This window comes from Dicentrarchus labrax, unplaced genomic scaffold (genome assembly GCF_905237075.1).
Source record: "Dicentrarchus labrax unplaced genomic scaffold, dlabrax2021, whole genome shotgun sequence".
In the NCBI taxonomy this organism is placed as follows: Eukaryota; Metazoa; Chordata; class Actinopteri; family Moronidae; genus Dicentrarchus; species Dicentrarchus labrax.
In genome coordinates, this window is record NW_026136719.1 from 28,451,918 (window position 1) to 28,477,565 (window position 25,648).

Genomic DNA, 25,648 nt, shown 5'->3' on the forward strand with positions numbered 1-25,648 from the left:
TTTATAAATAAATTGTCTAACGGTGCTCTGTAGATGCAATTATAAGTTATTTATAAGATAAAGTTTTGGTTTTATCAGTATGTGAAAACTCATTTTAGCTCTTCAGTTCATCAGGTGGACCCCTTCAATGGACCATTTGACCTCTGACCTACTAGAAAAGAGCATCTTAAATGGATCGGTAAGAACTTAATATTATTTTTAACATAGACTACTGCTGACCATTGATTTAATTGGTTATTATAAAGTGAGAAACCCATAAGGATCCATTAATGGGTTACTATCATTTAAACCTGCTTTATTACCTAATAAATCAAAGGAGTAGTCCACAACCCTAATGTTGCTCTTATCAGTGGCTTATAACTCATCTAAAGCATAGTAGTTCCAAAATATCTTAAAGTAACCCAAAAAGTAAAGGGATTAAAATAACCCACCCCATAGCTAGAACAAAACACCTCAAGACACAGAATCAGTTGCTGCATGACAAGCCACGAAGGAAATAGTAAACCATATTTATTGACATGTTTAAATTCAGCTATTTACAAGTTCTCATAGTCGGCAACAAAAACACTTCACACCATTACAGTTTGAAGAAAAAAAAGCAAATATTGTTTTTACATAAATTAACACTAGAGCCAGTCAGAGGCGATGCTCACTTGTACATCACATCCGTTTGACAGACAGATCAGTAGCATATTGATGTTGAGTGCTGTGTCTTTCTCTTCGCCATTGCACCAGATTGAAGGAGAGCTGTTTTCATTAAACCTGCCATAGTAGCCCTGTCTCAGATGTGTTTTGGCACAGTGACAAATCAATGACTTTTAGCTGTGTTTTTGCATGTTTCATTTATTTACCACAAATCACATACAGTATACTTTACATTACTGCTGACATTACCCTAACCATAATGCCAAAACATGAAAAACACTGGTTTTGTCCTTTAAAAGAGACTGAGTTATGGATTTTGCCACAAGATGGTACTATAATAAAGAGAGTGTTCATACTAGACTTGACAACAGAGGTTCTTACACATTTTCAACAGTAAGGACACCCCCTCACCCCCTGCACAGGAATTAATCAGGTAAAATGTAATAACAATATAATACTGGGGATCAGAAACTGAATCATTATGCCAACTTTTATCTAAAGGTCAGTAAAAGAAAATGCTAAATTTTACTGCAAATCACTGCAGGACTACCGGGAATCCCCAAAGTGAGAGCTTTATTCAAAGCTCCTAAGGATAAGGGCTTGGGGAGCTAATCAAATGAAACATGATTGTTTAACTGGTACCCACAAGGGACACCGAATAGGAGGTCTTAATGACTCAGAGTGCCCTGAGCTGGACATGGGGCCTGGAAGATGCCAGGGAATTATAGAGTCTCACAGCTCAGAGAAAGCAGTTTCTAAAGGGCCCAAAACTTCTACCACTGGAGGGTTAAACTGGTCAAGTATGGAGGTCTGATAACTAAAGGTAAAATGTTTGCATCATAATTGAAGGGACAGAAAACAAAATAAACAATTCTTATGTCTTGAGACTAAGAGGACTCTAGTTTACGGGCTTAGTTTTACTTTTGAATCTATATTGACTTATTGAATCTTCACTTCGATTCAGTAGAAGAACTTTGGTGACACCAGTTAAGGTTTGACATGTTGGTGATTGAGATACAAAACAAGACCAGTGAAAATACATCAGGAAATAGTTTGATGTCAGTGGCTCAAAGGTGCACTCTGCTAAACTTCGTTCTGTTGGGTGAGGTCCTCTGACATGCTGTTGAACTCAGTGGCCCGAGAACTCATCCCCAGGTACTGCTTCAGGAACTCACTGAAACGTTTTTGGTTGTTCCACTTACGAGCTGACTTCCGAATGCCGATGAAGCCACCATACCTCTTCTGGTAAGATCTTCCTGGAGACATCAGCTTCCTGTAGCCGTGCCTCCCTTTGACGAAGCCGCCAAACCTCTTGGAGACACTTAGCCCCACATCACCCTGTCCTCTTGCTGCCACGTCAGCAGCCCCTTCTTCCTGCCCTGCCTCTTCCTCATACTCATCCTCAAGAGATAGGTCGTCCTGGGAATTGTAGGCAGTGTTCAGCTGGCTGCCCTTGCCACTCAGATCCCTCTCGCCCACCCCGAGTGCCCGGGCCACGTGATCGAACCTCTGCAATGCAATGGGCAGCAACAGACCTCCATCTACCTGCTCCTCCTCCACAGGAAACAGGGCCTCCACTTCCTCCTGAGATCTTTTCCGCACAGTACCGCTAAGGGAGGAAGCTGGCAATGACAGCACCTTACGACATAAGTCCCGGTAGAAGGATGGGGAGACGTTGTCCTCGCACTCAGTGAGACACACCTGAAAGAGAGAAAGACCTGAGGTCGTCATTTTCATTTTCTTTCTAAAGTCAGTTCAGGTCGGTTCATTAATATGATAAAAATGAGTGTGGGCAGTTTTTAGCCTATCTCTAGGGATGGCAGTGTAGGTCTGTCAGGTGGTTTGTTAGTCATTCCACTGCTATGATCAGAATGCATGGTTTAACCACTATTGGATGGATTGCCATGCAGTTTGCACACATATTCATGTTCCCCTCCAGATGAATTGTAATGAATTTGGTCATCCCTTAACTTTTCATCTAGCGGCTCCACCAGGTAGAAAGTTCAACATGCTAAATAAAGATGGAGAACATTAACAATGTCATTGTGAGCATGTTAGCATGCCAATGTTAGTATTTAGCTGAAAGTACAGCATTCCTAATGTAGCTGTAGCCTTGTTACTACATTAGATTTACCTTTGGTAGCTGAAATCCATGAAAACTTGATGTGGGAATTACTCTGAGTAAGTGGGAGGTTGTTTTTTTAATGCTTTTTTGACCACAAATGAAACTGTATTGACAGAGAGCAGATATTTCAAAACCTTGGCAAATCAAACAGAAGCTACCGGCATGGCATTACTGTCATAGGAAAGATTGTGTATAAAACAGGATTTATCTGAAAAATTTGCATGTTATAGTATCACTCAAAGCATCTGATTTGCTGGGGTTGTTTTTTTTTTTTTATATATACAAAAATCAATATGACAGAAGGAGATTGATTGGATTTCTTGCACGTTTATCACCTCTATATCTTCCACTTCAATGGTTCAATAGGCACGCATGCATGCGTGTGTGTGTGTGTGTGTGTGTGTGTGTATGTGTGTGTGTGTGTTATTATGTGGGGGAAAGTATGTCAGAATAAGACTCAAGATTGTAACTATACATTATATACCATATTGCTTTGAGTGTATCATCTACTGTTTCCATGAAGCAGACTAATCATGGATGCTCTGGTCCCTTATTGATTTACAAGTAAAAACATCTTTCAGCCAGGAGAGAAGGAGAAGGAAAGGAGAAAAGCAAATGAGACATGGATTCTAAATATGGGGAGTCAATCAGTAGATGGTATGTGGTAAGGTGCATTATAAGACAACAGTCTATAAGCAGGCCTGCGTCATACAAGGCAACAACTGCCCAATTCAGTAGGCTCACTTGAGGTCCTTTTAAATACGAAGTGCTTAATACTAACAACACTAAAAGTTCACTAAAATAAATTTTAGTGTGTTCCCTGGTAAAATGTCTGAGACCCAGACATGTCATTAACCAGAGAGAAACAACCACCAGGCATGAGCACTGAGAGGAGAAACACACATCTGTCCCCAGGAATCAATTAGCCACAACAAATTAAAACTCAAACGGCAAAAGGGTAATTTGTTGAGTCATAGAAAGTGAAGAAGAGTGAGGGAGGACAGGATGAATACAGGAAGGTGGGATGATGGGTTTCTTAAATGAAGGGAGCCCTGTGGAGAGTATGAGTGTGTAGTCTGGATGATTTGCAAAATAATAGCCTGTACTCACTTTATTTCACTCATAACTTTGTTAAATTTCCCACTTGTAACATAACAACTGAAACCTGCTATTGAACCTTTTTTCATAATAGGTGTGTGTCACTGACACAAAAACGGTCCAATAAAGGGAAAAGAACAACATATAATCTTTATTGTTTGATGAGTCAGATTATATACATTTGTTTAAATTTGTTTGGGTGCGTGTGTGTGTGTGTGTGTGTGTGTGTGTGTGTGTGTGTGTGTGTGTACTCCTCACCATGGTGTTGAAACTGAGCTGTTTGGGCAGGATGTTGCTGCAGGACAGGCAGTCTGCCTGGCAGTCACTCTGTCCAGGCTCACACAGACAGAGCAGCAGCAGAGCCACCACAGTCTTCATGGTCCCACCGTCTGCTGCACAACACAGGAACAAAACAAATACACATGTTCACGTTCAATCCAACAATTTGATACATCCTACTCATCGCACAATTTCTCTGTCCTTCCTGTAATGCGGTGGTGTCTGACTTGGCTGTCTAAGTTTTCACAAAGCACTGATGCAGGTTATTGGGTCAACATGTATTAAAGGTCTTAAAGGACCAGTGTGTAGGATTTAGTGGCATCTATCCATAAAAAGGATCCCTGACATGTAAAGTAAATTGTTCACCTAGTGAGGATCTTCCTTTGTCTTTTAACATACATGTAACCAAGTCATACGAGTATGAGTCAAATTAGCATTGTGTTTAGAGATAGCTTAGTACCAGGACAAAACAGCAGCTCTTCACTGAACGAAACTGTTTTGTGTCTTCTACCAGTACATCCAAAATCACAAGTAGTTTCATACAAAGTAACATGTGTAAATGTGTGAGGGATAACCCTCTAAGATGCTACATGCAGTCATTTGGCACAGTTGGGCAGTAACAAGCAGAATGGTTGCTCATTGAGCCTCTCATTTTCCATTTCTACGATGTGTAAATTAGACACATTATTACATGAACTAACCTTTGCACTTAGGTCTTTGTGCTAAGCTAACATCTTCTCAAGCTACTTTTAAATTGAACGCAAACTGCAATAGACTATATCCATCACAGTAGGAAAAGCACGGGTGTAACTGATAATATTAAAAACAGCTGCATTCCATTTAGCTACCTGTCATGGCTTACAGATTTTGTTTCACCTGTGTTTTTCCTGCTATGACGAATCAAAATGTCTGTTGTGAAAAAGGTCTGTTGATATGACTCTTTTCATCTTTCTAAGAAAGTAGCATTTCCCTAATGGGGGAGTATTCTTTTAATGTTTGTTGCATTTGAATTTGCCATTTAAGACGCAGAAGCATAATGTGCTGCTAGTGGTAAGAACTAATTGTTTTTTAATTATTATTCATACTATTTATTTAACTCATTGTCTTAATCTAAATTCATGTACATGTATAATGCTCATTAGATTACCTTAGTGAACAGATGCAGAGATGTTATGACAATGTCAACACAATATTTTAGTTTTATTTTCTTCTCCATATTGAATGCAAATGGGGGGAAACAGGCAAACCAATAAAAGGGTTAGTTGTCTGCTACTGTGGGAAATGGGAATTCATTATTACAAGAACTGTGCCCAATTGCTTATTAATATGTCATATTATATATGAGCAAGGTGAGTGATCTGCATTTACGGAGGTCTCACACTTTAGTGGGAAGAGGATGATAAAAATGAATGAGTTGAAGGGGACAGGAAGTTAGACTTAGGGACAGACAGGGGAATATAAAATGTGACAAAGAAAGACTTGGAGAATGAAAAAAGAGCGAAAGAAAATTGTTTGACCTTATTCTGGTAGGAATAGCCCAGACTGGTGTGTCTGACGTCAGAAACACAACCAAGAGTTTTCATCTCATTAAACAAACTCGTTAACTCCTTTAATTGATGCCTCAATTAAAGCCTCTGGCAACAAACTGAGTCACTGTTTGTTGCTGACAAACACACACGCTCAGACTCACATGCACAAAGCATTCAGACACACAAACCTACGCAGCATGCTAACACACATACATACAGATACATGCATTCTCACACATGCAAATGTACACACTGCTCATGCCCATTATACGGTACATTGGTAGACTGATACAAATTCAGACACACAAACACACAATACCACACAACTCTTTCAGGTTGTCATTATCTATAAATTGACATGGCAGAAAGTAAAACTAATTTTCAATCAAAAACTACCTCATAATATCTCCGAAACGTGGAATTTATTCAAAGTAATTAAAAACTGATAAAAGTGTAATTGCACTAAAGCTCTTTCCAATCTCTAACTACCCATAAAACAGCAGCTCTGCTAAATTAATCAGTCTTCTAGTGTGCAAATACTGTGTGTGTGTGTCTGTCTTCAGTCTGATAGGAAAGAGGGTGGGTCCGTCAGTGAAGGACAAAAGAGCAGCACAGCCATTTTAGGCGGGAATATTGTGGGACAGCTAAGGGCAGGTCTAGGTTGGCAGATGGCAGTGGATTTAGACAAACAGCTTGGGTGTGTTCATTTGGCCAAAATGCATCTCACTCTCCATCCTCCTGTCACTGTCTTCATGCTGAATTGGTTTCCGAAAATTAGGTGCCATCATTAAGGATAATGCATGAAGGATACATCACATCTTTTCATCTCTCTTACAGTATCTTCTGAAGTGTGACCAGAGGATGCACAAACATGTGTTGTATCCTTACCACAATACAAGTAGAATACATGCTAACCTTCATCAAACTTTATGTGAAACCATTGCGTTATAAGTCCTCCGACAAAAAGTCTACAGTCGTGCAGCACTGCTCATCCCAAGGGAGACATGATCAAATTTTATGTCAATCCATCCAATAGTTGTTGCGACATTTCACTCAAAAAGTAGAAAAGGCCTGGGAATCACCAAAGTCATTGTGATTCATCATCTGGGGACCATGGATGTCTGTACCAAAATGTATGGCAAACCATCCAATAGCTGTGGACATATTTCATTCCCCAGAGTAATGCCGGTAGCGTTGCTAAAAATCAGAGAGATTGAGGGCTAGCACTAAGTTTTGTTGAGTGTCACATTAGATGTTTATATTGTACTCTTACTGCGAGGGTTCAGACAGGGCAGGACAATTCTCTACCCCTGTGAGGATGACTTTTTTCATAAAAGCCTAATCTTAACTTGGTGAAACATGAATAAACATGAACCACAGAATATGTTTTGACAGCTGTCCTTGGAGGTTTAAGGAGCAGTCTGAATTCTGCTTGAGGGTGAATGCAGTCAGCGGTCAACTATTGAGGCCAATAGTTGGCAGTTCCTAATTCTTTCTTCCCTGCTGAAAACAATTTAGTTCTGGTTTCAACGAAGTACATACCAACCCAGAATGCCAACACGTTAGCTGGGCTGCAGTCACTCAGAACATTACAGATTATGTGCACACACACACACACACACACACACACACACACACGCACTCCACTGAATGTAGTCTTTATCTGTTTTCTCTCGTCTATAAAGGATTCTGTGTTGTTAAAAGCCCTGTAAAATGAATTGACCTCTCAACTGACGTCTGCCAGGTTCTCTCGAGAGCCCTTAAAACCCAATCACTCTGCTTTTAATTAACTGATTAACCACTAAATAAACCAGTTAATTAAGTCATTACTGTCTGGTGCTGCGCCGAGGCACTGCAGATTGAGGTCTTACAGTCCAGTAGATGATGAATAAAGACCATCTTTCAGATGGAAGAAAAACCTGTCCATAGATTATCTCTCAGTAGTGTCCGGCTCAACCTGTTAGCATGATGTTGTGCCATGTAAAAACAAGTTGCAATTCCAGGTTACCAAAGGAGCAGTGAACACGAAAAAGCTATAATATGTGATGTCGATCATATTTTGTAAAACATAACTAGAATTCAGACAAACGATAACTGAAATGACAATAAGTGGAAACATCAGCACAGGATCAGTAGTCTGTCTCCATATATCTGTGTGTAAACTGTACGTAAGTTCAGCAAGCTTTGCCTAGTTAAATGGAAAAGGTAAACATTGTGAGTCCCATGATTCAAAAGTATGCTTAGTAAGAAGCCTCGTCATCACACAACTCACGACTCACTCTCAGGACAAACTCAACCTGTGTGTCACACTGCGTTATCAACTGTTTCCACCATTATTTCCCTCCATTACGACCATTTTCTCATCAAGAGCAGGAAGTACAAAATAAATTACTCCCATCCCAAAGAGCGTCTTAAAGCCGGATTATTCACGCGTGGTTGAACGACGGAGCAGTGTGCATCCGTCTTGCTCTTCTTTATTTTTAAAAGCTGAACTGCAGATTATTACATAACTTAAATGTAATAACCACAATATTGACACATTCACGTCAGCACACTATGTGCCTGCCCTGTAACTTTTTCTCACTTGGGTGGTTTCTATATAATTCAGACATTTGGACAGTTATGCCTATGCAAGACCAGCAAAAAAAACAGAAATTGCTTTTTTAAATGAAAATGTTCAGTCCAGTGACGTTTGATTGCCTTATGACCACTGCAATTGACAGACAAGTGCCTAATTTGTTTTCTGTGGAATGGGATCAATTTATAAATCGGGGTCTTTCATGTATCAAGTTTAATCTTAATCTAGTTTTAGCGTAGTTCAAACCTAACCGATATCAATATGCAAATTAAGTATTTATTCATATCTTTTAAACACAATTGTTACTTTCCTTTATTGACTTTTAATATGTTGGAAACGTGACAGCATCTGAAAATTAGAGCAATGAAATATTAAGTGATATGATTGATGATAAGATTTTAAGATTTTCTTAAATAGTAATAAAAAATGACATAACATGGCATAACATCATGCATAAACTGCAGCTTTAAATGTGATAGCTTTAAATTAAACTAAAGAACAGTAACATCCACCCTTAAAGGAGGAAGGAGCAGCAGCATATTAAAGAAACAAATATTGAATAATTAGAGCGTATTCATGATGTTGGCTTTGATCGTTGTCAGTTTGACAGGTAATTAAATGTTATTTAGTGTTCCACATGGCAGAGTACTTTATCTGTCAGAAAAGTCACTTTGACTGACAGCTTGTCCAAGGCCCACTCTAAATACAGTACACTCTTTGTTTTAATATTGATCGCTAACTGGCAGAGTGGTCATTGATGTAACTCATTTCAGGACAGTAAAGATCTATACTATGAATCAGGTTGATTAAAAATGTCCAATATATATATATTAATTGTCTCCGTTGCTACCTACATACACTACCTGCTGATTTAACCGTCGTTACCTCTCTCCTCCTCTGACACCATCATTTGCTTTCTGCCTTTAAGTCTCATTCTCACCCACTCATGCTCACTTCTCGCCCCCTTCCTCTGTCATACACTTTGTCACTTTCACTCTTTGTCTTTCGTATCTATAAAACATGACAAAACTACTACTAATGTGAGCATAAACATCCACAAGGAGCTTAGTTGTAGAAGGAATCCCCTGCTATTGATGTATAGGAAACAATTTCATTAGGGATGCTTGATATTGGCTTTTCTGCCGATATCCGATATTCCGATATTGTCCAACTCTCAATTTCCGATACCGATATCACCCGATACCGATATGTGCAGGCTTTTTACACCAAAACTGTTGTTAGGTAACAACATAACATATCTCCTATTGTGGAATTAACACATCATGCCTGATTTTATTGTGATGCCCCACTGGATGCATACATAAATGCAACATGTCTACAGACAAATAAGAGAAATACTGAAAAGAGCGCTAACGCTAATCGCTAGCTAAGCGCTAGCTTTGGTTGATGTGTTTAATTGTATTATTCACCTGAAGGAGTGCTAATGTAAATTAAGGAACAGCTCATAGCAGGGTAAAATATTTAAGGTGCATTGCACTTATTTTGTGTTAATATTAAAATCATTCAGCTTTAAATTGTTTGCTTGTTAGCCACGGTTAGCAACCAACCAGTCTAGTGTTGTTGTTGTTGTTATACATCATCTAGTGCGCCCGAAAAACCCGATACTGATAATTCCCGATATTACATTTTTTAGTGATATTATCGGCCGATAATATCGGAGGGCCGATATTATAGGACATCCATAAATTTCATACAAATTATTTTGCTACTAAAGCAACATCTGCCTTATTTTTGTATTAAGATGTTAAAAATCATACCATTCGCTAATGGCTGGGAATCCTACATTAAATTATTTCCCATTGAAAAAACTTTGCTTTAATTGACACTACATCCATCCAACATTTTTTTTTTCAGTGGTTAATATACTGCGTGGGTATATTCCAAGAAAGCATAAAAAAATTGGCCCAGGCAGCAACAGTACACCTGCTGCCACTACTGTCAGTGACATTATTTCTCATGATTCTGCTCCGTATCTCCTGGTCAGAGTTCTTGTCAGCTCACAGATGTGTCTGCAGAGTGGGCGTTTTTACCTATCTCAAGCCAGAAGAAACCTTTAAAAGAAACCTTTTGTGCCTTTACAAGATGTTCCCTTCAGTCAGGCTGTGTGCGACGTGGCCAGTAGATTACATGCTGAAGCCATTACAGGCAGACACGCTAAGCTAAATCAATTCCCCTTCTCAATGCATCTAATCACCTAAGGTCGATTAATGGTTGGGAGGTGTACTCACACACACTTACGCGGGGGTCACATCAGACTCATTTGATATTGATTTTTTTGTTTATGTTTTGAGATGTGGCTATGGCATGTAATTTTTTGGTTTTCTATCCCGCCTGCACAAATTTGATATTTATTTGTTTGCCCTCTGTTTTTTTGTCCTTGCATTAGCTATATAGGTATTATTATGGAGCTAAATTAAACTTAACAGAAAAAAGCCATTGAGGCTGGCAAGCATTTTCAAACTCATAGGCTCAGGCCTTTGTTGAAAACAGGTGTAACTAATACTAATACTAATGACAATTCAATTCAGGTGTGTCTGGCTCACTGACGCACAAATGGAAGACATCAATAATGTTATTTCATGGGTCTTTTCTGCTTTGACGAGTCAAACTAAGATAAAGGTAGGCTATTTTGAATGAAACACTGAATTATGGAATTTTGCCAAAGGATTTCTGAAGGTCTTGTGGTGATTTTTTTAATAAGCTTTTCTCCAGACCTCTGTGACACAGAGCACAGTGCTGTGGAGCTTAAGAAAATATTTAAGCTATGTCTTCATTTGGCACAACAGTTCCATCCAAGAGTTTCCTTCTTCTTATATGACAGTACAGCATAGAAGACTCAGCGATGTACGCCAAAGCCTTAGTTATACGGGACATCATTTTTATAATCATTCATTTCTGCCAGAAGAAAAGAAGAGGTGCCATTTGTCCACATCCAAAACATTAAATTTTTATCAACTTTAGAGGAGTTCATTCATAACAACATAACAGCACTACAAGACTTTGCTTTGTACTGTATGTGTAGGAGACTTCTGTGAGGTCAAAAATATTAGCTTAAATATATTAAACCCTACAACTGAGAGCCAAAGTCATGCACCAATTCCTGATCAGCGATTAGATGTTCTATTACTTTAGGGAGTATCTACTTTTCTTGGAATTCTGACATATGATGGTGCATGTGAAATATGGTTTTATGGATATCTATTGTCCTTGAAAGAAAATTTTGAGCACCTCATCATTTAACTTTAAAAACAGTTAAAGTAGATTAAATTGATAAAGGTTGTTATCTAGTATGGTTTTGTTAACATTTTCATGATTTTCATGAAAATCAAAATCTCATCAGACATGACGCTGCAATGCTGCTGAATGTTAACACCGAACCCTAAGATGTTGTATAAGAACAGGGGACCGGACTCCAAGATAGCGCCTGTTCATCTAAATAAAGGTTTCTCATGATGTCCATGCACCAAAAGAGATTTTCTCTCTTCCTGGTTTACTGTTCTGTTCACTCACATAATGTTGGCAGAATGGGGAAAACAGGAAAACTTTCCATTTAACTGATTTCTGAGTGCTATGCATTATTCCAAGATGGTTACTCCCACTGCGATCCTTGCAGTCACATCATTTAAATAGCCTAAATTGGCTATTTTTGCATTATTTGGAACAGTTCTACATGTTAAGCCATATACAAACTCCATAGCTTTTTAATGAGTAAGCAATGGTATTACTGTCAATATTCTATGTTATTTACCTGTAGTTCTCTTCACCAAGCAGGTGATATTGTAGCGGTAAGAAATTCCTCATAACTCTGACCCGGAATTACAACCAGATTTTCCAAACTTGGTAGTACATTAGCTAATTATTTTGGTGGAAGTATCTCTTACCTGCTGGTCCCATAGATTATGATGTCACTCTGGACTCATTCTTACAAACATTTAATCATCTGGGTTTAAAATTTAGAAATTATTTTAAAAGTCTCTTCTATAAAGGCCACCTCTGGAGACAACTGGCAGCAAACGTATCCAGCTTTCCTAATATGTCCTACAGTCAAACACAGAGGAGTTAGTAACTTTATCTTATTGACAGTTTGGCCTCCAAATATATATGCTTCAACTCCTAGATTAAAAAGATTACAAGAAAATAAATGAAGGAGCCAGAAGAAAGGTCAGGGCCTTTCTATTTTGATATTTTTCCTGTGCCACAGAACAATCGTGTAATCAACTAAACGTATATCTCTGCCCCCAGAATTAAAATGAGTGCAACTGCATCTGACAGGAGTCAGTTCTCCTTTGATATTGAAACCGTGCAGGAAAAGAAGGAGCACAGTGGGGGAGCTAAAGAGACATGAAGAAGGACCTGAGAAATCCTCTCAGCACAAAAGGATGGACAGGGACCCTGCTGTGTTAGGAACATTGTATCCTCGGATTAACTCCACGCGTTCACAGCCAATTCAATGCAGCCACCAGAGCTGCACACACCAGTGCTACGCCATGTGACCTGTGATCCAGCACTACTTATCCTCCCTCTATTTTCCCCATCCAGCTTTCAAATGAGAATGGTTTCCTAGAATTAAGGGAGTTTATTATCCACAAAGCTCATAATGTGTGCTATGCTGGCAACAAAACCGATGAATTCAATTCACTAATATTGACGAGATGGAAAAAGGGATCAGTGAGTTTTTAGAATGATGCTCCTCAAACTTTCATTTAACATACCGATACTGGGCTATATCCATTTAGACGAAAGCCTGGAGGGGATCATGTGGGTCATTTGTGTGTCTTCGTGTGTCCATGTGTGTATCTGTCTGCAGCTAATCTCGCTTACCACTGGACCAATCTGATATTTTTTGCACACATTTCATGTCACAAACTGTATGCTCAAGGACCTCTCGTGGTTGCGGTGATCCACAATTTTTGAAAAACCCATTTTATTGACTGCTCTATTTTATATACCCATTGACGGCTGTACCTCATTCCTCTTAACCGACCAGTAGGGCCTGCAAGTGATCAATAACTGCTTCAGTTTGGGATCTTGTTTCCGCAAGGGACAATGTATATGGCGTCATGTTAGTGTTGTCGGGTTCTTTTATTGGCATTTTAACTTTGAATTTACATTTTACATTGCTAGTGTTTTGGAATTGCCAGAGGTTTGTGTCCATATAGCCTGTCTACTCTGGTTAGACCTTCATAATGTAACTTGCATATTGTCTCCCCTTCATTCCACTACTGGCTGGACACCCACATGCTCTCAGTCTTCTAGTTTACTCTAGGTTCTGTTCCCTCCATACAGCCTCACTGAAGACATCACTTGCCTTCTTTCACCCAGCTAAATGAACAAATGCTAGAAAATAAAACAAAGATAATCAGAGGTACATTTCATAGCTACCAAAATCAGTTGCAGTCACAGGTGTACTTTGAGTATTTGCCCTTAGGTATGAGAAAGCAGCCTCTGCTTTTCTCTGAATCAGTTCATAATTTGTTTCAATTCCTGAGCGCTATCTGTAGTTCTACATCAGCTTCCTTCTAGAGATATGCAAAAAGCTATTATTACCCAGATAATAACCATCAGAGGTTGCTCAAAGAGCCTTTTTGTAATAGCTCACTTAATTCACCCATTTTGAACAGTGACTTTGTTTATTGGGTTTCTGTCAAGGTGAACTGAAAAGTAAGCCCCAGGCTAAACAAAAACACTGTTAATTATTCAGTGTAAAATAAAAGCTGACACCCAATCTTAAAGTTTAATTCCTTCATAAATGCTTCTTGATAGATAAAAAAAACCCCACCTCATAATACGTTTTACATCTAAACGCCTGAAGGCATGAGAAAAATAATATAATAAATAATAATAATGTAGCTTTTACTACAACAAAAATAAAAACTCTGTAGCTACTACTACTACTAAAAATAATGATAAAAATGATGAGTTGATGATGCATAATCTTCCAAATCGTTACACAGACACAATTTATACTGTTCATAAAGGTTTTATACATATTTATAGATCAATATGTGATTTAATATATTTTTAATATATATTTCATGTATCTGAATAATCACATTTGAATAGAATATGAGAGGTTTTGGCTCATAAAGTGTAAGGGGATCTGCAATGTCGCCATTGGCCAGATGTGGCCAGATGCTTTATATGTGATCAATAAAATCACCTTTAGTCTGGGTAGCAGGTTTTGTGTAATTTCAACTGCTAAAACCAGCCTGAGATTTATTCACATTTATTGTCAGTGAAACAACATTTCTGCACCAAAACTAGCTTTCATTTCAAATAACAACATCATTAATTAAAATCAAGCTAAAATCAGACTATAGGTTCTCCATTGGTCCCTGTATGAAAGCACACCTATATTTAATATAATATTTCATGTTTTGTTTTTGTCATTAAATGAACCTTTAGAATGAAGTTATTTGAATAAACAAAGTATTTCACGTTATGAAAACTTAAAAATAATCCTCTAATATAGTGAGCCTGAGAAAATCTGACCCTGATTAACCAATGTGCACTCACCCAAATTACCTTTCATTACTCTGTGTCTCATGAGCTAAAGTGTACACACAAGCCCACAGCAGCTTTCTGCGAAGACTCCCCTTCTCATTCACGGAACCCACTAGAGCGCAGCAGTAAATCAGGCCTTAACGATGAATGACTAACCAGGACTAACGATTTATGACCTCTCCCTCTTCACTAAATACCAACGCAGCGACAAAACAAACTGCATGTGTAGTCCTCAGACAGAGCGTCTTCACCTCGTGCTCCTTGGAGTGTGGACATCCCTGCTGCCTTATGCTTTTAACCCACTCAGACACAGTATTTAACCTTGGGAAACTAGTTATAGCAGGTAATTGTCTGCAATAGCTCCCTTAGAGGTGATGCACTGACCCTAAATACAGAATCAGTGGTTTGTTAACTAGAGTGAACTGAGTCATTAACCTAACCCGCTCTGTCTGTCACTGAGATAAAGCTTAAGTTATTTGATCAGCGTAAATACGAGCGCTTAGGGGTCAGAGGGTCACAGCAGCACAACACAGTAGCTGCAACACCTAACATGGGACCCTACAGCAGGCATACAGCAGATGATTGACAAGTGATGGAGACAAAGACTGGTTGGGAAAAATTTGTGGCTGAAAAACGCTTTCAAACATATCGGTGGTCTCCTTTTTTAAATCTAGATTTAATTAAAAGGGAGTTCACATTTGTATTTGATTGACAGTGCTACATCAACATTAGAAGCAACTAGTAAGGAGGTAAAATTATATCCTCACTTTCTGGAAAGTGTGACTCCATTAGGGCTTTTTGTACAATATATATGTAATGTAACTAAATGTAACAAAATTAAAGTAATCAGATGGCAAAAATGCAAAAGGCAAAAGACTTAAATCAAAGGTCAGAGGTCAAGCCCGTTCTTCTCCCTCTTTTCCCCAGGGTCTTCTTACCTGTGTTGGGGTGAGATTGTGGGTGCCTAAAGGAGTCCCTTGGGTGGGTGCAGGTTGAGGTTTCGTCAGCGTACGTTTCCTTCCCTCGGTCTCAGCGTGGTTTTTCTGGCTACGTGGAGGATGGAGGCAGCTGCTCTTATAGAGACCCACCCCTCCCCTTCAACCTCCTCCTCTGATTCTCTCTCTTTCTCTCTCTCTCTCTCTCTCTCTCTCTCTCTCTCTCTCTCTCTCTCTCTCTCTCTTTCAAAACTCCCTCCTTCATCACAGAGAGAAAGTGATAGAGAAAGGGAGAGAGGGATGGAGATCAGAGAGAAGAAGTGTGGGGGGGGGGACAAGGCTTGAGGTAGGGAGAGAGGGAGGGAGACAAAGGGGAGAGAAAGATACTAGTTAGGATAGGGAGAAAAGTAAATAGCCAAAAGAGGGAGAAAATGGCAGGAGAAAAAAGATTGAAAGAGAGAGGGAGATGAAAGGATGGAGAAAGGAAGAAGGATCTATCTATCTATCTATCTATCTATCTATCTATCTATCTATCTATCTATCTATCTATCTTTTCAACAAGGTATTTTTATTTTTTATTTTTTCATAATGAAAACAACTTTAATAAATTGAGTAAATATCATAAAAAGATAAAAGATAAAAATCAGATAAGTCTGAGTCCAAAATGTATAAATATGCAAATATTGTTCACTAAAAAAGTTCAACCACTGGACACTTAAAAGTCCATTCTTAATGTGTGTGTGTGTGTGTGTGTGTGTGTGTGTGTGTGTGTGTGTGTGTGTGTGTGTGTGTGTGTGTGTGTGTGTGTGTGTGTGTGTGTGTGTGCACTGCACTGCAGGTTTCACGTTTCCTCATCACATGCATACTGAACCACGTTGTGGTCCTGCTCATACGTACGTGTATTGAACTCACATTTAATGTGAGCACAGAGAAACCCTTCAGCAGGTGAATGTGTTTGTCTTGTGTCAGACTCTGCACACACGTCATTCTGAAGCTCAAACATCCAACTAAAGCAGCAATAAGCAAAACAAATTTTTCAGTGAAGAGGGACTTCAACACACGTCTTTGTTTCAGTTAATGTTATTGCATTTTCACGCTACTGTGATAGCAGTGTTATTTTAATATTTCTTTCTCACTCTTTCAATATGTGAGGAGAGTCTAAACATTCAACTTCTTCTACTCTGAAGTCATAAGCTCAAAAAACTTGAATGAATTAAAACTGCTTTAAGCTGATTATTCCTTGTAACAATATACTACCAGTTATTACTCCCCATGGTGATATATTGCATATACTCTTACCTCTTTGTAAGAAAAAAAACACAAACAAAAAAAGAAAATGTCATATTTCTGTGCAGTGTTCTTTTGAAGAGAGGTTGGAGGACATCTGGCTGTCACTCCTCCACCATGTTGTGGGAGTGACAGTCAGATGTCCTCCAACCTCTCTTCAGGCAGTGGCAGGACTGTATTACTGTCATTCTGCTCACAAACAAAAATCAGCGCTGGAAACAAAAGAATCATGACGAGCGTGAGTTCCAGAGTTTCTCATTATGCATCTGTCCGGCCTTCATTATCAGGAGGATGCGTTCTGTTTCTTTCTGATTAGGGTTACTTTACTTTGGCCATGCTTTTGCTCTGATTCAAAATGAAACTCAAAATGAAACACACAAGTCACTGTTGTAACAAATAAAAAAAGAAGGAAACAGGAGACACAAAATGTAGGGAAAGCAGGGACTTATGTGGCTGTAATAAAATGAATCCATTAATTGTCCTGATTTAAATTTCACTGTAAATACTGAATCACATAGCCTTTGAGATAGAATGGAATGAGACCAATGCAGGCATTAATAATAACAATAATAATAATAATAAATGTCATACACAAGCTTACAAGTCACCTTTTTATTTATGAGATCCTCTGAGCCATTACAATATGGATGTCAGATGTCTTAATAATATATTTAATTTAAGTATTAAGGATAAATACATGTTTATAAATATACTGTTTGATAGATATTCTAAATGCAGATTATGCCTTTCAGGAAAATAAGTTTTACATACTTAAACACAGTAGGTGATTTGAGGGGGAGAGGACCAAATGCAACCCCGTTGTTAACCTGCATCCCCCTTTCCATCCCCTATAGCAGCACAGAGAGTGCAGGGGCAGAAAGGTTGTTTATTTGAATATGTTAGTCTAGTCTGCATGATTCATTGATCCTTTATCCGACTGAGGTTTGTGCAAGTTAGAATCTATTGCCCCGACCATGGCTCTGAAATATCAGTAGCCTAACTGTGCTGTGTATTGATAAATCCATGACGCTGTCCGTAGTGCTGAAGTACCAGACAGATTTTTTTACTGCACCTTTTTCTTGCCGTCGTGTCCTTCTGTCAGTTTCATCTTGGATCTATAATATTCTCTAGACTATATACTATAAATTCTCAATTTTATACTATGTGAAATTATATTAAACATAAAATAAAATAGATAATGGGCCCCAGTTCAAATCCCTTGTTAGTCATCTGACTGTATCTTGTTACTGCTATGGAAATATTTGTTAGGGAAAATTCCGTATGTTGCATGTTCTGTCATGTTTAATAACTTTTTATTGCATAAAACCAGCTGTCGGATCTTAACAAGCAGACCTGAGACATTATTCTACCTGCGCAGTTGTCTAGGAGTTGGTCACAGGCCAGCATGACAGCCATCTACCCGTATATCAGAGATATACGTACATCATCAGTTTGTTCAACTTGACATGTGTGTTTCTATTCTCTGCCGATGTACAGCTGGGACAAAGAAGGACAAAGGAGGTCATCATAAAAACGTGACTGCGTAGGTGTGGGGCCAACATGAACCTCCAGGACAGCCTCTCTGAGTCTGCAGAATTCTACTCAAGGTATGAAGCCAGTCTTATTGTATGCTTTCTCATTTATTCAAGTTTTTCCTTTATTCGAAATATAAGTTCGGTAATCTTGGCTGGTTCTGAACATCAATCACCAATCCTGTTCCTATGTCTTCTGATTCTATGGCGTATGTTGTATCTTTGTAGGGCTGAGGTTTCATTGTGTGGTCATTCCTCATGAGGATTAATTTCAGCTTGGTGGGTTAGTTTACTATTTCTGGAGTAGTTCCTGTCTCTGTCTGTGTGCATCATGTTTGGTTTCCTTAAGTCAACATAGGTTTTGTGAGATGGGATCTAAAAACTGCAGGAGGGTCTGCCTATTCTGTCTATATACACATACACACTCACCAACAAACAAGCTGTTCTCTTCTGGCCAATTTCATATTGTTTTTAAAGAAAACGTTTGACATTTTGGGCAATATTCTTATTCAATTATATGAGAAAATGAATACTATTCTCATGTCTGTCAGTTAGCTTAACTTAACATGAAGACACGAAACAGGGCGAAACATCTAGCTTGGCTCAACATACAAATATCCACATAACAGCACATCTAAAGCTTGCTAATTAAAATACTCTCCTTTGTTTAAGCCATACAAAAACCAAAGTGTAAAAACATAAAATCTAGTCTTATCGTTGTCAGATCCAGGAAGTCACTCCTTGGCTCCAGGCCAGGAAATAGTCTGGCACATAACCCCGTGAAACTATAACATATTGTTCTTGCACTCCAGTTTTGTGCGGATTAAGTAAATGAGATATAACATATCAATTAGTGAACTTAAGAGTTGCTAGTAGGCAGATTTCTTTTACCTTTGAAGAGGACTATCTGTCAACCCTGCCACTAGGCTTCGTGCTAAGCTAACGGTCTCTTGCCTCCAGCTTCATATTTAACAAACACATATGAGAGTAGTATTGATCTCCTCATCTAACTCTCAGTATGTAATGTCGAGGGTCCTTTAGGTAATTTGTTCTTACTGAGAGCAGCGAATACATTATGAGGTAGAGGGTCACTGTTGAAGTCTCAGCTCTGTGAAGTGAAGTCAAAAATGCTGCCTTACTGCTACCAAACCAACAAACTGTTGTTCAGACAGGCTGGTTGTTGCAGCAGTAAAGACAGGTCAATAGACCATTATTGTGTTTGTCTCCTCTAGTCAGTGGTTCATTAGTAGATACCCATCAGAGGGACAAGAGTTTGGTCAATTAATCCAAAAGACTGTCTCATAATCCCGACGTCACAGGTTCAGTGTCCACTCGTCTGACATTTCTTTCCAGTCCCACTATTCACACAGCATGTCTTATTGTGGTACACCTCAAAGCACTTGACAAACATTAGTAAAATGTCATAAGCATTGAAACTTGATATTTTCGCTGAGGAAAATGAAATTATTCATGCAGAGCAGATAAATGAATTGTGATCACCTAAAGTTCACTGTGTTTTAAGGACGTGACTTCACTGCAAAGACGATGCTTTCCATTGCCTTGTCAATACTTGCATAATTACTTTTTGAAGTAATCTCAGTAAAGTGAATGATACATTTCCCCTAGTTGGTCTTAAAAAGATAATGTTACAATTATGGGCAGTGGTGGTAGCTTGGTGGTCAGAAATTTGCCAGAAGGAATTAACTAATTCAACTCAGCCCAACTTAGCTCAGATCAAATAATAGTGAATCAACTCACACACAAATCAAATTAACAAAGAGCAGATAGTGCGTAATACTGAGAGCAGAGACAGAGTCATCAGATGCGTATCTCCTTCAGTTCAAAGTTACATTCTCCTCCATCTTCAGAGACCAAACTAAATGGAGGAAACAAACCTCTGGCCTCAGATGATCACCCACACAGTAATGATGGTCTGAAACGCCGACTTATTTGCCTCGCCTCATTGAGTGCCCACCGCTGATTACACATTCTGGTGTTTTGGCAATCTGAAAAGAGACACAAAATGCTAAATGAGCAATTAGGTTGTATTGTGGAGTCGACTGCAGCTAGCTGATCGCTAATTGAGCCGAACAACAAAACAGAGAAATGTTGCGTTCCTAAACAAAAGATCATCTGCAAGCAGTTTAACACAATGAAGATATTCAAAGAAATGAAGAGTGTGTGTAAAATACAAAGTGAGTAACTGGGTAACGGACGGAGAAACAATGAGAGACATCGCTTTGTCTGATCTCAGCGTCTGATCCATGAAGCAGATTTCCCTCCACCAAATGAATCAATGTCATTAATTAAATACTCGTTAAGACTTTTCCTGTGGGAAATGACTGATAGCTAAATAGCAAATTAGACAGAGCCACAACAGTCGCTAATTTTAGCCTGCTTCGAATCAACCAGAAGAAACACAATATAATTATTTAAAGTAGGCCTACCAATGTAATTTACATTTGAGCTTGTTGCTGTCAAAGTTTAAACATGGATATTATGTCTTGCTTGTTGTGGTTTAAATTACCTCTAAAAGTATGTTCATCGTCCTCCTCCTCCTTTAACATAACTGCCATTTCTAACTTTATCACGATGACTTTCCAAAATGTCCACAGCGCCACCACAACACAGGACACCTCTTCCCTTGCTAACACTGAAGCTTTTTTTACTTAATTTAAGCACCATGCAACTTAGAACCTTACATCCACCAGTTGCTGTTTGTGGAATTTATTTTCATTGCCATGAAATCGTCATGCTCCATCAGAGGCCACTGGAGCCTTGCTCTAACCTCTGGGCCACCCCCTGCCTCCCTAACTGCATTCATACTCAATTATGCCACCTCCATAATGAGAGTGCTGCTAGAGAGGGCAACCTTTATGTTTTTATCAACCTGTGGATTATTTTATAGAATTGTATTATCGTGGCCAAAAGAATTCACAATGGCAATATTATTACAGTATCTATAGAAAAATTGAAAAAGAAAAAATATTGATAATAATTTTATCACTCAAATTAATCTTGAACCTTTATTGTGTGTTTTGTCTCTTTGTTGGCAAATGAATTACGCTCAACTGTAACACTGGCAACTAGTGTTGAGCTGCGTTGCTGCCACCTACTGTGTTAGAATGTTAACCATGATTATTTATGGGGCACTGGATAATTATACTATACTATACTATTACTATATTATCATAAGTTTATTATTAACACAATATCAATATTTCATTTTTATATATAATGACCAGTGTAAATGTCGGTTTATTGCGACAACGCTAGGGTACACACATAACTTTTGCTCTGAGTTCATTCTGAAGTTTCAAACACAATTACTGCCATAGGAAATACTAGGGTGGGAGTAGACCCATTGTATGCTACCTGCCCTGCACCAAACAGACTAAATGTGTAGTTGGTGAGCATTTACAGCCAAAGAGCCTACTCTATAACAACTACTGCATCTGTAAATAGGCAACATTTTGTTAACACCTTCGTCAATCAAATAAAAAAGGTTGTCAGTTATTCCAATTTTAGTAAAATGAAAAGAAGTAGCAAAAGTTCAGTCAGAGAGGCTATTATTTGGCATGCTTAGGCTTGTAGTTATTTTCTTTTTACATCCTGCATTTACTCCTCTTACGCATCATTTCCGTGCTGTCATTATCAGGGGCTGTCAATCACGATATCAGCTGTTTTCATTAGCTTGTCACATCTACCCAATGGCACAGCAGCACAGCTGCATCATTAGCCTATCATCCTTTGCTTTCAGTCCATTCATGCTGCTGTTATGTGCGCCCCACCCCTCCACTTCCCCATCACCACCCAGTCTTTGCAGATTCATCAGATTCATTATTTCATCAGCCTGTCTGCCTCAGCAGAGTCATCAGCCACCAACACCAGCATCTGGACTCCATGGGGGGATTTAACTTGCTGCTGCTCAGGGCAGACGCCCCTCGTTTACAAAAGTCTCCCCGGAGGGTCAAAACGCCAACGCCTTTCTGTCAAGCCTTAATCATCACATATCATATTTTATAATAAACAATTATCTTTATCTTCCCTAATTGAACTGTTATTGAACCTCTTCAAGAGGAAACAAAAATGGGAATGTGGAGGCAGGCATAGAGACAAGAAAGGGTTAGAGAAGAGGAGGAAGAACGCTTGTGACAGCAGGCTAAAGTAACTTTAGCTCACTCCTAGCAGGGCTGTTGGCATTGTTAGCTGGCCAGCAGCAATGGCAAGGACCCGCAAAAGTTCCATAACCAGCAAACAACCTTAATTCAGAGCACACTGAAGATGCAACTTTTTGTAAAATCTTCCTTGTCCTTGTCCAGGTATCTTTTTTGTTAAGATGTGAGCTGTGTAGCTTGTAAATAATGAATCCCCCAAATAGCCCCAGCCAGAAATAATTATAATAATCTATAATAATCTTTTGGTATTTTACAAAAATAAAATAAACTTTGTTCATCATTACCACCATTGTTGATTATATCTATGCTGATCTGTTTTCTGTCATCTCTCTCTTTTATTCTCCTTTCCCCTTCCTCTGGTCCAGTCATGAGGAGGACAGACGGAGGTTGAAGGTTTGTTGGAAAAAGATAACAGTTCTTATCTTCTCCCCGCCAGACGATGAGAGGCCTGATCCAATCGAGACTTGGTTAAAAGAATTCATTGACTTTTACACCCAAGCCTCAATATGAAGTGGGTTCAGGGGAAAACAAAGATGTTGATGGGCGTTCTTTATGTTAAATTCCATGTCATCTTGAAGGAGCACTGCAGTGATTTAAGTGGGAAATGTTTTTGGAAGAGGTGGGGCATTAGATAAGAGTGAGCAAAGTTTCAAGACTGATTCACACCGAGCACATATTAGCTGAAAGTTGTCCAAATGCAGGTTTCATCCATACTAGACATGAACTTCCTAAACTAAATAAAGCATCAAACAGGCACAGTACAAGTTGTGTCTAAATGCTCCAGAAAGTGTGTATCTATTTCATACTCAACAATCTTGAACTTTTCTTCTCCGAGCCATGTGGTTGTTGTTTAGTTGCCTGTGCGGGGGTGTTGCTAGCCACCAGACCATGTGGAATACCTAGGGACCAAATGTCACAGATGTGATTCATTCAGAAGGCGCCAGACCTTGTCATTTTCTTCGACCAAGATGGCAAAAAGGTTACTGTGACTGCCCACTTCCTCTCCACTGGTGACTGTTGCCGTTCTTTCCCATCTAATTGAGCCGCTGTCTATGAAGGTTAATGGTCACCCTCCCGCTACTACCATCGTCATGTCGGATGATGTTGCGCATGTGTTTGTTCGCTGCAGGGACACTACAGCTTCTCTGTGTATTATTTATAGCATACTGTCATTATTAGAAAAAAATTCCCTGCAAAAGTAAATCTACTTAAATCTTTTGTGATATTGAGTAAATGTATCCCAATTTACTGCTGCATTTTATATTCCCTACTTTCTTGCATAATCTTTATAAAATTACAAGTGTAATAGCCCTTGTACTTCATGTTTTACAGCAAAAACATGATGACTTGAACAACAGGAAACAGGCAAAAAGAGCAAATATAATGTGTGATCAGAGACAGTACAGTAATACAGTACACTGGTGCTCTAAGGATCCATTTTATTATTTGGAGCATGAGCAGTGGGTGCACTTGCCACGGACCCTCGCAAGAAATGGGCGGATCACTACATGTGCGTCACACAGACAAAAATACTGTGTAAATGAGTAGATTGATTCATTCCACATAGGTTAACTTCTAACTCCTAGTATCGCTCTCACTACATCAATTCAGCATGTGGATAAATGAAAAAGTCAGTCAAAGACAGTCCTGCCTAGTTACTTTTTTTGTTTTACCTTTTCTCCTCCCCTCTCTTCTCCTATTTCCATATAAATTACACAGTATTACAGTGCAAGTGCAGTGTTGTGACCCTGATCAATTGATCTGATCAATCACTGACGTCAGAGAAGGCATTACTTGAAAGGAAGCTTTGCGTTATGGCCTACTGATGCTTATGGTGACGACAGAAGGGATCACAGCTAGTTTTTGTTGCTCTTCTTGCCATCGTCTGCTTCATTAAACAGTAGATGCTGAGATGAGAGCCAATTAGGCTTTAACCCCACCTCCTCCACGATGGCTGATTCATCTGCCTCTAAAAGTCACACCGTGATGGCCACATCAGCTAGAACTCATGAGCAAATAATTGAATAAATATATTTCTCCATCACTGCCTTGTGATGGCCTGTTGCATCCAAGGAGTTTAATGATGACAGAGAGCTAGTATGGCGCTGTAAATTCAATGCAATTCCCGTTATTCATAGCAGGGAGTCATCAGCTGGTCAATGGTGAGAGCGTCAATAATCTAGCCATCGGTTGTTCAATAGAATGGTGTTGGAGGGAGGAAGAAAACAAGATGAATAAAAGAAGGAGGAGGATCAGACAGAGAAAGGAAAGGAATTTAACACGCACGTCACTTTCAAGATAAATGACACTTCTGGGACTTATACGTCAAACGGACTGATGTGTTCCCTCCCCAGCCCACAGAGCTCCTTATCTGGATGGACACTGATCAGTGATAGAGCTGAAGGTCTCTGTTAATAGGCTGTGGTGGAGGGTTTGGGGTGGCATGTTGACCAGCAGCAACCGTTCTCAATCTGGGGGAGGCAACTACAACAAGAGTCACAAGATGAATTTGGAGGCAGCTCAGGAACGACAAGATAAGTTATCTTCTAAAAAAAAACTGAAGACGGGAAAGTCAATTGCAATTCAGCAGTAGTAGTGACAAAAAACAAAAACAAATACAAACGCGTAAAATTTAAAAGTTAAAGTGCATGTAGTATACTTCACAAGATAAGAGTTAAACTCTATATAGGCAGAGGAAGAGTGAAGGATGAGACAATGTCATAAAGGATTACTTGGAGAGATAAGGGAAATGGGAAGGCACTACGTCATCACATGCCTCCATCTTTGATGTTTTCCGGATATAATAAATAGATAACGAATATAATATGTGGTTTTTAACCATGTAAAAACCATTGTTTCGGGTTATATGAACCATGATTCCTTACATTAGTCAATTAAATGCCCTGAATACATAAAAAAAAATACAGTCTAAATATG

The 25,648-nt window shown here is 39.0% G+C and overlaps 1 protein-coding gene across 2 annotated transcripts; it reads right to left on the bottom strand.

Annotated features, from left to right (window-relative positions):
• Positions 1–1,499: 1,499 nt before the first annotated feature.
• Positions 1,500–15,818, bottom strand: pnoca (prepronociceptin a). 2 transcript variants are annotated; one of them, XM_051379227.1, is made up of 3 exons: positions 15,718–15,818; positions 4,127–4,257; positions 1,500–2,346 (listed from the first exon to the last, which is right to left on the bottom strand). In XM_051379227.1, the coding sequence occupies exons 2-3, from the start codon at positions 4,244–4,246 to the stop codon at positions 1,729–1,731; spliced, it is 738 nt and encodes a 245-aa protein (XP_051235187.1). In that variant the 5' UTR covers positions 4,247–4,257; positions 15,718–15,818; the 3' UTR covers positions 1,500–1,728. The 2 variants fall into 2 exon arrangements, with proteins under 2 accessions (XP_051235187.1, XP_051235186.1); XM_051379226.1 differs by having other exon boundaries at positions 4,127–4,260.
• Between the last annotated feature and the right edge of the window lie 9,830 nt (positions 15,819–25,648).